Source organism: Ustilago hordei (genome assembly GCF_900519145.1).
Source record: "Ustilago hordei strain Uho2 genome assembly, contig: UHO2_contig_05, whole genome shotgun sequence".
In the NCBI taxonomy this organism is placed as follows: domain Eukaryota; kingdom Fungi; phylum Basidiomycota; class Ustilaginomycetes; order Ustilaginales; family Ustilaginaceae; genus Ustilago; species Ustilago hordei.
The window spans coordinates 1,291,437-1,305,577 of NW_024545279.1; the positions used below are offsets into that span (position 1 = coordinate 1,291,437).

Here is a 14,141-nt window from a genome sequence, read left to right on the forward strand (position 1 = left end):
GACAGCTATTGTCTCGAGATACTCGGTGACTATCAAGTTGTGCAGTGACAGCAGGTGGCGTTTGTTGTATATACTATCGTAGGTTTCGGCTGACCTCTGTGGACACTCCGTTCAGGGGTAGCTCGGCACGATCAATATCAATGTTATGATGACACCAAGGTCTGGTGTGAGTGTTGATGATGATGAGGTTGATGGTGTTAGTGATGAGATTGGTGATGTCGGTGATAATGAGGTTGATGGTGTTGGTGATAAGGTTGGTGGCGTCAACACGAGTGTCCAGTGTGTTGACTTGATGCTTGAAGTGATCCCCGGACCGCAGTGGACTACTGCCTTCGGTTCTATCTATATCCGGACCGCTAACCTGCTATGGGCGCCTTCGGACGTCAGGTAGTGGTGATACAACACACACACTACGATGAGGAGCAACCTTGATAGATTGCTGCTATGCTGACTGTAACTAATGAGTACTTGTGTTTCTAAAGTATTGACTAGTTGTATGGTGAGTAGAGTGGATGGGGATCCACTCGACCTATGATGATGAGAAAGCATGGTTATATACCTCTTCACAGCATTGCCAGCGATGCTGCTCCTGCTCTCTCTCCAGAGAGTACCTTCTTCATCGAGTACTGCTCAGGGGCCTCTCCTGCTTGGCACCCCTGTGCCTCTTGTCGACACTGCTCCTCCTCCTCATGACCTGGTGTCGACTCCTTCGACACTGCTCCTCCTCCTTTGATCAGTGACAGTTCCTTTGGCTCTTGTCTCTCGAGCCCCTGAGTGGTAACCATCTGCATGCTCCTTGAGCTTGGTCCTCTTCGTGGCTGTGCCTGCTCCTTGAGCTTGGTCCTCCTCGTGGCTGTGCCTGCTCCTTGAGCTTGGTCCTCCTCGTGGCTGTGCTTGGCCCTCCTTTGCATGTGAGTCCATAGGAGTCCATGGTCTCCATGGAGACTGCACTACGACCATGCTCTCTACTGGTGTCGACTAGGTCTTCGATACCTGTGCTCCTTCCATATGAACCCATGACCCTCCTGCTTCTTGAGCATCCAGGCCCATGACACTACCCCCCTCTTAAGAGCCGAGCTCCGTCGAGGCGTGCTCTGGTCTGGTTCATGCTGACTCCTCCTCCTTGACAACATCGCCAACATCATCCTTCCTCCTTCTCTCAACGTCATCCTCCTTCCTCTTCCTCTCTCTACTCCTCCTGTTCTCTCCTCCTCTCTCCACTCTGTCTACTCACTCGTCCCCCCTCCGACACCTCATACTCCTGGATGAGGTCGGGACAGTTGAGGTTCTCTACTGGTTCCCATGAAGCAGCTTCCTCTGAGTACCCTCTCCACAACACCTTGTACTCCGTAGTCCCATTGTGTGAACGCTTGTCGATGAGTGCTTCGACTTCGAAATCGAGGTCCTCATCTGGAAGTGATGGTATGGTGGGCTGTTCAGCACGTTGAGGAAGAGAACTTGTTCTTGCTGGCTCGAGCATGGAGACATGGAACACATCATGCACCCTAAGGTTTGCTGGCAATGTGATTCGATAAGCTCGGCGTCCTACCCGTTCCTGAACTGGGTAGGGTCCTGCGAACCGGGTGTCTAACTTGGGTGTGGGTCTCCTTGTCTTCCAGTTTCGTCGGTTGATATAGACCATATCACCCACCTTAAACTCGATGTCCTTGTGCTTCCTGTTATACTGGTTTACTGATCTACGTTGTGCCTCTCTGATCTGCTCCTGGAGGTACTTGCAACGCTCCTTTCCATCCATGAGGTACTCGAAGCGACCTGGATCATTGACTCCTAGTCGTTGAGGGATGTCAGGATGAGCTTTGGGGTTCCATCCATAGCATGCAAAGAATGGTGAGACACCAATGCTGTTGTGGACCGTGTTGTTGTATACAAAGGCCGCAGTGTCCAGCAGGTTGGCCCAGTCATTCTGCTCATAGTTGCAGTACATCCTGAGATATTGCTCTATGACCTGATTGACTCTCTCTGTCTGACCATCAGTTTGAGGATGGTAGGCCGTGCTAAGTGAGTGCTTCACACCCATTTGCTCTGCAAATGCCTTCCATGCTCCTGATATGAACTGCCTGCCTCGGTCCGAGACCATGTGATCTGGATATCCGAAGAGTCTAACCATGTGTCCATATAGCAATACTGCAGTCTGTTTGGCTGTGACTGTCTTATGGGTTGGAGCTAGTATGGCAAACTTGGTTAACCTGTCGACGATGACTAGGATAGAGTCATAGGTCTTGGAGTCATACTTCTTTGATGGTGGTAGTCCTTCAATGAAGTCGAGGGATATGGAGCCCCAGGGCCTGTCTGGGGTTGCTAGTGGCTGTAGCAAACCATATGGACGATGACGAGGAGCTTTGTACCTAGCACATACAGGACAACTTGCTACATAGTCTGCAATCCAAGCTGTCATGTTTGGCCACCAGTAATGTCGTTGAGCTGCCTTGATGGTAGCATCTCTTCCTACGTGTCCAGCAGTGATACCATCATGGCATTGGGTCATCACCATGAATCGCAGATGCTCTACAGAGAGAGACTGTCCATCTACCTCTTTGGCACTCCTTGAGTGTCGGTTGTTGGTCCTCCCTGGCATGATCACCTTGGGGATAACCAACCTTCCTCCACTGTACCATAGGTCATCCTTGAGTTCGAAAGGCTTCTTCCTATGTATCTCCTGTAGCTCTTGGTCTAAAGGCTGGAAGATCTTGACCAGGTCTTTGAGACCTTTTGATGCTATGGACTCCATCGAGATCATGGGGGCCACTAGGAGCGAGTCATGGTCTGCTGTCTCCTTGAACACTCGAGGAGGCAGTAGTTGCCTCACATTGTGATCCTGCTCTTCACCGGCTGGTTGCATGTCTGTCCTTCTGGTGAGAGCATCGGGTTCACCACCTTTGTCTCCTGGTCGATACTGCAATATGAAGTCGAAGTCTGCTAGTAGTATTGCCCATCGAGCTTGTCGACCTGTGATGCGTCTCTGTGACTTGAAGTACTTGAGGGCTTCATGGTCAGTGAGGATGACCAGTTGGTTCGGTAGTCCAGCTAACATGTGTCGCCACTGAGTGAGGCAGGCGACCACAGCTAGGAGCTCCTTATCATGGATCTCATAGTTCTTCTCGGCAGAAGACATCTTCCTAGAGTAGAAGGCCACTGGATGCCATCGTCCTTCATGCTCCTGCTTGAGTACTCCTGCTATAGCAAAGTCACTTGCATCAGTCTCCAACCTTGTTGGAAGGTGGTAGTCGAAGTGCTGAAGCACTCCTGCTGATGTGAAGGCCTGGATGAGCTTGTGGAAGGCCTGTTGGGCCTCCTCTGGTAGCTCGAACTTCTTGAACCGTTCTATAGGCTTTACCAGTGCTGTCAAGGGCTTGGCTATGCGAGCAAAGTGGGCTATGAACCTTCGATAGAAGTTGGCAAAACCCAGGAACCTCTGGATGTCATGGATTGACTCCGGCATTGGCCACTCCTTGACAGTGCGCACCTTTTCTGGGTCCATCTCTATGCCCGTTGGCTTGATGATGTACCCCAGGAACTCAACTGTCTTGGTGTGGAACTCACACTTTGACAGCTTAGCAAAGAGCCTGTTGCTCCTTAAGCGAGTGAGGACCTCAGTGACATGCTTCACATGTGCTTCTTCAGTGTCACTGAAGATCAGGAAGTCATCTAGGTATACTACCACATATATCCCAATGATGTCTCGGAAGATGTCATTGATGAATGACTGGAAGTGAGCCGGAGCATTGGCTAGGCCAAAGGGCATCACTAGGTACTCATAGAGTCCCAACTGAGTGCCAAAAGCTGTCTTCCATTCATCTCCTTTAGCAATCCGGATGAGGTTGTATGCTGCTCTAAGGTCTAGCTTGGTATAGATCCTTGCCTTCCTGAGTAAGAACAGCTGCTCCTCGATGAGGGGCAATGGTGCCCTGTTCTTGACAGTGATCTCGTTGAGACCTCTGTAGTCCACACAGAGTCTGAGACCTCCATCCTTCTTTGGTACGAAGAGCACCGGTGATCGTGCCGGGCTCTTCGATGGTCTTATGAACCCCTTCTCGAGGTTCTCATCCAAGTACCTCCTCAGCTCGGACATCTCCTTGGGTCCCTTAAGGTATAGGGGCCCTTGAGGTGGCTTACCTCCTTCTATCAACTCGAGGTGGAGATCATGCTCGGTATGATGGGGCAGCTTGTCTGCTTCCACCTCATCGAACACATCTCGCAGGTGTTGGTATGGCTTTGGTATGTCTGCAGCCGTCACCACCTTATCTACCTCCACCTCCATCTCGACTCCTTTGTCTGCGCCTGTAGGTACAAAACCAAAGGCCGGGAGTGATGATGGTGGCTCCTCTAACAGCATGAACCCTATGGGTCCATCTTCCAGAGCTGCTCGTAGTATGCGCTCTGCTGAGACAAACTCGTTACCATGAAGGGTTGGTCTCCTCATGGTTAGGTCCCCTGCTCTTGCTGCTTCAGGGGGTCTCCTAGGGGGTCGGTCCTGCTCCTGAGTCTTGAACTCCAGCTGGCCCGTATCCCATTGTATGGTGGGTTTGAGCCTCCGTAGCTCAGTGAACCCCAGGATGAGGTCATAGTCCGCAGTGTCGGCCACTGAAGCTTCGACCACACCCAGATTGTGTGTACCAATAGATACCTGCATGCTCGCAGAACTATTGATGGAGAGTTGGTGCCCGGTGACACCATGGATCGATCTTGTTTTTATGGGTTTTGTGGGTATTTGGTACTTACTAATGAAAGAATCTGAGACTATGGACAAACCAGCACCGGTATCAGCTAGTATCCGAGCAGGATGGTCTTGAACCATTCCAGAGAGCTCCAGTACTGCTTTGCCTCCACTGGTAGAGAAACATACTTGACAATCTTGATATATACAGAGTGATGGCGAGGAGGTTTGTAGAGCAATGCATGCCATCAGTGCATCACCCCACTGACGTTTCCCTCGTCGTCATCATCATCGTGCTCCTCCTCGTGATCGGGGTCCATGGGTTGCTGGTATGAGCTGAGGTCCATGGCCTCGGGGTCACCCGTCTCAGTGCTGCCTGTGGGGCCATCTCCTGAGTCGGTGGCCTCCTCGAAGGGGTCTGCTGTGGTGACCATAACCTTTGGTCCCATGGGTCGAGAGCTAAGAGGGTTTACCCTCCTGCTGGGGCAGTCTCTGGCCCAATGGCCGATACCCTTGCATACATGACAGGTGTTGATACCTGATGGAGCAGGGCTTCCTTGCTTCGAGGGTTGGGTGGGATGATGAGGAAGGGGTCGGTTTAGGTTTTGTATAGTTGCTTGTGTAGTTGCTTGTGATGGTGATCGAGCTGGATAAGGTTGAGTGGGTTGTCTGATGGGGATCGAACTTTGATTTGGCCGAGACCCAGTTCTTAGTGGAGGTGACATGGCATTTGGGAGTGAGTGTCTAGCCGAGGACTGCTGTAGTAGCATCCTCTGTCGATCGATCTCCTCAACCTCTCGATACCACTCCCATCTCTTCCCAGGTGGATTCCTCTCAAACTTCTCCTGTATGCTGCGAGTGAGACTTCCTCTGAAGAGATCAATCACTAGCTCGTTGTCATCTAGGTTGACCTGTCCCTCCAAGTCTCTGAACCGCTCTACATGACGTGTGGCGGCACCAGGAGCATCACTTGTGAGTCTGAGAGCCAACAGCTTGTTGTATGCCTCCATCCTAGCATTGCGTGGGTTGAACTGCTCTGACAGTCGCTCTGTGAAGTAGTGCCAATCATTGAACAACCTTCCTTCTCTAGCTCTATCAATGCGGAGCTTGGAGGTCCACCACTCTCTTGCCGTCCCTTCCAGTTGAGCACCCATGTGATTGATCATCCTAGACTGCTCATACACCTGGTTGAACTTAAACCATGCTTCGGCTTCTAGAATGAAGATCTCCATGTCTCGGGGATTGAACTTTGGAAAGGGGGTGGCAATGGGCTTTGACCGGTTAAGCTCTGCCATGATGCTGGTATCCTCCTCGTGGTCCAGGGGGTAAGGATCCATCCTAGTCCTGCTGTAGGGGTCCAGCTTAGTCTTGACATATCTTGGCCCAGTAGGTGAAGCATACTTCTCATAGTTGATGTCCTCCTGCTCATCCAGGTTGAATGAGACTGATCGTCTTGGTCGTGGAGCCGGAGTAGGAGTATGTGGGTCTCCTATCATAGACTCATCTCCTCCTCCTGCTTGGTCTTCCGAGTGAGAGAGGTCCATTGTCTCCTCCCTACCCAGCTGAGCTCGTTGTAGTCGTTCCTCTCGATGACCCTGCCTAGTAAGCTCTAGCTGAGCTTCCAATAGAGTGAGTAGTCTATCGAGCTTATTGTTGAGGTCTGGGTCCGTCATGGTGATTGTGAGGAGCTGCTTGAACGATCCACTCTAATGTCAGGGGTCTCGCGCCTGAAACCCAGGTCGGTCTGTCGAGATACTCGGTGACTATCAAACTGTGCGACAGCTATTGTCTCGAGATACTCGGTGACTATCAAGTTGTGCAGTGACAGCAGGTGGCGTTTGTTGTATATACTATCGTAGGTTTCGGCTGACCTCTGTGGACACTCCGTTCAGGGGTAGCTCGGCACGATCAATATCAATGTTATGATGACACCAAGGTCTGGTGTGAGTGTTGATGATGATGAGGTTGATGGTGTTAGTGATGAGATTGGTGATGTCGGTGATAATGAGGTTGATGGTGTTGGTGATAAGGTTGGTGGCGTCAACACGAGTGTCCAGTGTGTTGACTTGATGCTTGAAGTGATCCCCGGACCGCAGTGGACTACTGCCTTCGGTTCTATCTATATCCGGACCGCTAACCTGCTATGGGCGCCTTCGGACGTCAGGTAGTGGTGATACAACACACACACTACGATGAGGAGCAACCTTGATAGATTGCTGCTATGCTGACTGTAACTAATGAGTACTTGTGTTTCTAAAGTATTGACTAGTTGTATGGTGAGTAGAGTGGATGGGGATCCACTCGACCTATGATGATGAGAAAGCATGGTTATATACCTCTTCACAGCATTGCCAGCGATGCTGCTCCTGCTCTCTCTCCAGAGAGTACCTTCTTCATCGAGTACTGCTCAGGGGCCTCTCCTGCTTGGCACCCCTGTGCCTCTTGTCGACACTGCTCCTCCTCCTCATGACCTGGTGTCGACTCCTTCGACACTGCTCCTCCTCCTTTGATCAGTGACAGTTCCTTTGGCTCTTGTCTCTCGAGCCCCTGAGTGGTAACCATCTGCATGCTCCTTGAGCTTGGTCCTCTTCGTGGCTGTGCCTGCTCCTTGAGCTTGGTCCTCCTCGTGGCTGTGCCTGCTCCTTGAGCTTGGTCCTCCTCGTGGCTGTGCTTGGCCCTCCTTTGCATGTGAGTCCATAGGAGTCCATGGTCTCCATGGAGACTGCACTACGACCATGCTCTCTACTGGTGTCGACTAGGTCTTCGATACCTGTGCTCCTTCCATATGAACCCATGACCCTCCTGCTTCTTGAGCATCCAGGCCCATGACAACTACTAGTTATAGCTTTACACATAAGTATACATTAGTATTCAGTCAGCATGTTGCAATCTCAACAAGATTGCATCCATCATAGTGCATGTGTTGTATCACCACTCACTGATGTCTGAAGGCAGTTCATAGAAACCTGCAGTCCAGATAATGATAGAACCAAAGGCAGTCATCCACTGTGGTCTGGGGATCACCTCAAGCATTCAGTCAACACACTGGACACTTGTGTCAGTGCTACCAGTCATCTCACTCACACCAGACCTTTGGTGTCAGGCAATACATTCAAGTTATTGATCATGCTGAGCTACCTCTGGATGGAGTGTCCACAGCAGTTAGTTGAAACCTGCAATAGCAAAGCCATTACTGCATCTTTGAGCAAGAAAAGTGATAGTGATGTCTCTACTACATATCTTGCCAAGAATCATAATACCACAAGCATTGTCACATATCTCAACAGAATTCATAATAGATGCAGTTCTATTACAGATATCAGGTTTTGGGTGCATGACCCCTGACACGACGCTCTTCCACCGCCACCTCCTTCGAGGGCTAGGCCTCGGAGATCACCAACCCGTCATCCTCGCCAATAATACTGGATGCATACAAGTGGCAAAGGACCCCGCCATGCATTCAAAGCTCAAACACATTGACACTAAATATCACCTCCTTTGCAATCATATACAAGAAGGCAACATATCTATGTGATATGTCAATACCAACTACAACATTGCTGACTTTCTCACCAAACCAGTCTCCCAACACCTCCTAAGCCAAACCTGACTCTGTCTAGGATTAACCAAGATTGAACTGCTCATTTGCTCAGTTGTCGAGGGGGACAGTGAAAGCATGTGATCCTTTGCTCCAGGAATGCTGTTTTCTCCAAGCATGTGGCTCTAGCTCCGACTCCACACAAACAACAACTTTGCTCACCTGGATATACACATGCCACCTGGGCTGACCACTGGACTTTAGACTCTTGGCCTTTAGACACCATGATAACCATCAGGACTCAGAGCACCATGCAGTAGATAGCTGACACCTATCCCTGTAATCTCCATGTTGAGCACCATCCTCATCACTCCTGCATAAAGTACACAAATACACAGGACATCAAGACACATATATACACCCTAGCATTGTCATGTACTTAGAATGATCATCATTGCAATTGATACTTGTGATCAACGATATTTGACATGCGAACTTTAACAAAAACATACGCCTTCCATCCTTGACGACCCTGCAATCTCATCTTTCCAACGCAATCTCGGCCCGATTTGTAATTTTTGTGATTTTGGGTGCGTGCGTGCGTGCAGAGAGTGTGTGTGTGAGTGTGTGAGTGTGTGTGAGTGTGTGTGAGTGTGTGTGAGTGTGTGTGAAGCGGAAATCAGCTTGCTGTTGCTGCCTCTCTGCTGTTGCGACCCTTTTTTCTTTTTTTTTTCTTTTTTTTTTTTTTTTTTTTTCTTTTCTTTTCTCCAAAAACACACGCTGTTCTCGGCTTGACTTGCCCACCCGCCGCTAGCCCGACTCGCTCTCCTCTCCATCATCGATAGGGTGGTGTTGCCACATCCTTTTCATCACGCTTCAGTCCATTCAGCTCTTCATCACGCTTCGCTCCATTCAGCTCTTCATCACACAGTCTCTCTTCGAGGTTAGGCTGGAGACAACACCTCTACGTGTGCTGCAAAGGGCGCGGGCACATTGTTGATCGACGTCGTTTCCCTTTGCCGACTCGACTGTCCCCCCCTGGATTTGCTTCAGCGTCCTAGTCTGTCCTCCACCTCGGAGTTCAGCTCGCACAGTGCCGTTGCCAGCTGCTCCTGATCGCCCGCAGAGCCTCTACAAGATATACATTCTGCACTTTCGTCCATCGCTCTCTGATCTTTGCGGATCAGTTCGCCTTGAACGCACCGACTATCTCTCTGCACCAGATTCGAAGCTTGCTGAGCACAGGCGAGGCAACACCACTCCGATCTGCCCATGTTCCAGTAACCGTTCCCGGCATCGTCGCAACTCGTCGCCCGAACCGCCACACGTGGATCATTCTCGCGCACATACAGCATCGCACAGGCCGCCCACCACATCCCACCGGTCCAAGCTTGGCACGTCCACACAGCTACTCTCCATCTAGTCTAGCAACTCAACTTTTCCAGCATGACCGCAGCCCCAGTGCGAATCACAGATGACGAGCTAGCTCGCGAGGTCGAAGCGCTCAAGTCACATCGCAGGCTTTCTGTCAACAGACCTGTCCTCGATCCAGACCTTCCTGACCTTGCAGCGGCCTACGGAGGTGGACAAGAGCTTCTCTCTGTGCCCTCGCCTGAACGCGAACGACGCGGCTACAGTCTGGTAGATGATGGTGCAGTACCAACACGCAGTCCCTCCTCCTCCTCGTCTACTTCACCCATATCTCCCGGCAAAAGCTTCAGCAAAGAACGTGCTCCCTTCACCGCACGACGCCGCGGTCAAGGCTCTGATCAGTCTTCCGGCTCAGAAGGTCTCACTGCATCTCCGACTCGACTCTCGCCCGTCTCGGGGTCTCCGACCAACGATGCATTCGACTCGAGAGGCTTGCTGACCTCGCCTACCAGCATGAGTTCCTCCAGCTCGCATTCACAGTCGCAATCGCCAAAGGATCCCAGTCATCTATTCTGGGTACCCGCATCAGTGCATCCCGAGATCTCGCCCACCGACTTTCGCAACTTTATCAAGGAGCATGCCGCTCGCGCTGTCAACCAGCATACTGGCCAAGATGAGCATCTGACGAATGACACTCTGCCTCCGCTAGCTGTCGGCGATTCGCCCATCGCACAGCGACTCAACTCGGTCCGACAACAGCAGCAAGAGCGTCAAAGTCAGCAGTCAGGTGATACCCGCGGTACCCTCATTGGTCGCGCTACTTCGCTCTCACGACGTGGTAGTACGCTCCGACGACAGTACCGACCAGAGAATGATATAGACGATGGCGAGGAAGATAAAACGCCACGGCCTTTGCAGCGCAATCGAAGCGGCTTGATTCGAGGCACCTATGGTCTGGCTATTCCCAACTTGACCATTGATGATCTGCAACGCTTGGAAGCAGCCGCGGAGGAAGCTAGTCAAACGCAGGACCCTGCAATGTTGCGCAGCGTGCTCCGACGAACGCTCAGTCTCAACACCACGCCGGATATGGATACGATGGATGCTGTGCCTTCGGAGCCGATCGAGGATCCCGATGCGCCTATCATTGTTCCCAAGCCGGGCCAGATCTTACGGAGAGCAGCACGCACCAAGATGCGCAAAGCGTCTGGAGATGCATCGAGGGCAAGTCTTGCTTCTCGAAGACGTCCGCCTCGCAGCTCGACAGATGCAGATGCAGTTGCGGTCTCAGAGGGCAGTCGAGCTTGGGAATTGCAAAAGAGCGATGCTGAGGATATGGAGAGGCGGCATAGTGGCCAGTCCGAGCTGTCGTCAGGTGCAGATGACGATTCGTCTGCTGGTGATAGCTCTTCAAGGCCCGTTTCGACCGAAGCGATGGATTCGATTGTTGATGCTTACTCGAGAGACTCGTATCAGTCGGATGCTTCGCAGCGGACGAGTGTTACTTCAGTTGTTGATGCTAAGACGTATGACGGCAATGTGTCAGGTGGATCGGGAGGCAGAGTGGAGGTAGAGAGTCCTTCGCTGCCTCACACGCCAACGCAGGATTCGTTTACGACGCTAGCGGCGCCTTTGCCTGCTATTGACGGAGCGGACTGCAAGACTGGACCGATTCAGCCTCCTCTGCAGTCGACAGAGTCGCCAGAGACACCGAGGCCGGATAGCAAGGTCAACAACAACCAGATCAAGCCGATTGCTGTATCGCACCTCCCACCTACGCCAGCGTTTGAGAAGACGAGGCCTCAGCAACAGCAGCAGCAGAAGGTCTCAACTCGGCCAACATCAGCCAGCAGTCAAGGCTCGTACACCGCAGAGCCGGCGCCACTTCCTGTTGCTCAGTCGCAGCAAGCGCCGCGTCGTGATGCACAGCCCGTGCCATCGGCTAAGTCGCAAGTCGCGCCTATGGTCGCTGGCCCTCCTCAACAGCAGCAGCACCAGCCACCGCGACCACCTCTCCAGCAACAACAGCTACAGCAACAACAGCTACAGCAGCAGCAGCAGCAGCCTGTGCAACCACCATCAACACCACCTGCCACGAGTCACGCCCACGCTCACACCAAGCACAAAGAAAAGGAACGCAAAGGTGCATTTGGTCTCTCCTGGTTCGGTCTTGGCAAGGATGACGAGGAGGAACGAGCAAAGCTCGAAGAAAAGTCTCAACGCAAACGTGAGAAGCACGAGAAGCGTGAACGCAAAGAACGTGAACGTGAAGAGCGAGAGAAGGAGGAACAGCACAGCTCTTCCAGCTTCCTCGGTGCTCTCTTTGGCAAGAAGAAGGGTCACGATGAGTCTCATCACCAACAATCTCTCGCCGGACCACGACCTGCCATGAACGGACAGTTGACTGCCGGAAGTCTGTTGGAGAGAAACGAGATGTGTGGCAAAGGTGGATACTTTTATTCGAGGTACCCTATTCATATTGAACGCGCTGTTTATCGATTGAGTCATATCAAGTTGGCTAATCCGAGAAGGCCGTTGTATGAGCAGGTGTTGATTAGTAATTTGATGTTCTGGTATCTTAGTGTTATTAATAGAGGTGGTCAGCAGTATGGGCAGCAGCAGCAGACGGCAGGGCAGGTGGTGCAGGGTCAGGGAGCGGAACAGAACGGAGTGGAGGCAGGGCAAGGTGCGAATGGGTACGTAGGGCAGGTTGATACATCTAGTGCCTATGATGGAATGGACACTTTGAGTAATGGCAGTCCAGAGTCAGAGGATGGCTCTTCTTCTTCCGATCAGTACAGCAGCGCCAGTGCAGGTGGTGGCGGCGGGAATGGTGCCGCTTTGAGACAGAAACGAAATGGGTTGGTCAAGCCGAACCGTGCTCCCGGTGGCGCAAATCGTGGTCGAACAGCAGAGACGCCCATGAAACAGCCAGGGTATGGTATGCAACATCGACAGATTGATGATGATCTCAAGATGCATGGCGGTGCGGGGTCGACTGGCTTTGTTGTGGGTCAAGTGGTGGATGTGAAGGCTTTGCAGGCGAATACGCCGTACATGTTGGTACCGGATCCGAGGGCGGCTAATGATGATGGAAACATGTCTACTACGACGGATTATTTGGGGTTGGGGAATCAGTTTGGGTTGTCTGAGCCGCTGTGGCCTTCTTCTGGTGCGGAAGGGGGAGAGCAAGGTGGAGAGCAGCGAAGGAGTACTTCAGGGCAGCAGAACGCAATCTCGACGGTGGCGGGGGAGCAAAAACGAAGCTCAAGCCCAAATCGACCCTACCGATCGGAAGCAGAAAAGGAACGGGCTTGGTTGAAAATGCTCAATAGCTCCTCGAATACTGCTAGTAGCAATCGTACTTCATCTCCTGACCATGGATATGGATCCATCTCTCAAGACGAACCACTCAGAGCAGACGGGGAGAGGGAGAAAATGGAATCTCACCCTCAAGGCAGAAGTATGTCTCTTGGAGGCATTGGAGCTATGAACCGTACCGGAGATTGGGGGTCCTCTAACCCCACCACTGACCCCAACGCCAGCAACAGCAATACTAGTGGAGGGAGGGGGGATCGAAACCGGAAAATGTCAATGGGAAACATGGCCCCTTCCGCGTCAAGTCAAGGATTGGTCAATTCGACTAGTTCAGGTTCCTTCGGAAGTGTGGAAGGAGGAATGACGAGCTCTGTTAGCGCTGGGGCCTTAGATGGGAAAACGGGCGGGGTAGGGGAAGGGCAGATTCATCTGCCAATTGCACCGGGAAGTAGTGCTATGCTGGATGCTGCGAGATTGAGTCAGTCTCGCCGACGATAGCACTTTTGTAGAACTGGGATCAACTTGGATTGGTAGATTCTGTCTTGATGAAGCGGAATGAGACACACGAAATGGAAAGGTAAAGAACAACTTGTGTGAGCGTGGTGTTTGGAAGGCTGAGAGATGCTGGTGAGATGATCCCACAAGTCGAGCAGGATGAGGGATATCGTATGAATGACTTTGTAGAGGATAAGTTAGCTTTGTGAGGTCACTGGTGGATTCTTCGACCTTGTACTCGTTTGAGCTCCAATGGAAGGTGGGGCTAGGGATGAGCTCGTGATGCAACACCCGATGGACCTCAATCACATCTTCAATCTTTGGCTTCAGCAGGTTGCTGTCTGTTTTTGCACTAGTAAGATCTGAATGCCACAAAAGTCTCGCACTCAACAGCGCCGTCAGAGAGACAAAAGCTCAGTCGACGGGTCGAAGCGGCGGGATCCTCCTTCTGGCAATGCCATGCTCAGTTTTGCATGCCGATGTCCTGTGGCGAATGTGAAAGGTGTTAAAATCTCGTGCGAAAAAGAAGAAAAAAAAAAGAAAAAAAAACCTAATTTGTGGGCAAAAATCGCGCAAAACCCTCGAACGGTGGAAAGAGCCAGAAAAGGCACGGAAGGGTTCAAGTGCACACGACATCAAAAGTGCGCGATTTTTGCCCCGCCTCACCCCAAATTTCTGCGCCACTTTCAACACTCCCCTTTCAACTCTCGGCTGCTCAGCCACCTGACAACAAATCGCCCCGTG

General features: G+C 51.7%; 2 protein-coding genes across 2 annotated transcripts; one reads left to right on the forward strand and one right to left on the reverse strand.

Annotated features, from left to right (window-relative positions):
- Positions 1–1,189: 1,189 nt before the first annotated feature.
- Positions 1,190–6,348, reverse strand: UHO2_03357 (uncharacterized protein; the record flags this gene model as incomplete). Its single annotated transcript, XM_041558272.1, has 3 exons — positions 1,190–4,842; positions 4,941–5,149; positions 5,432–6,348. 3 exons carry the CDS (start codon positions 6,346–6,348, stop codon positions 1,190–1,192), a joined length of 4,779 nt encoding a protein of 1,592 aa, XP_041414206.1.
- A 3,311-nt stretch (positions 6,349–9,659) lies between these two features.
- Positions 9,660–13,400, forward strand: UHO2_03358 (uncharacterized protein; the record flags this gene model as incomplete). The annotated part of the gene is made up of 1 exon (XM_041558273.1): positions 9,660–13,400. One exon carries the CDS (start codon positions 9,660–9,662, stop codon positions 13,398–13,400), a length of 3,741 nt encoding a protein of 1,246 aa, XP_041414207.1.
- Between the last annotated feature and the right edge of the window lie 741 nt (positions 13,401–14,141).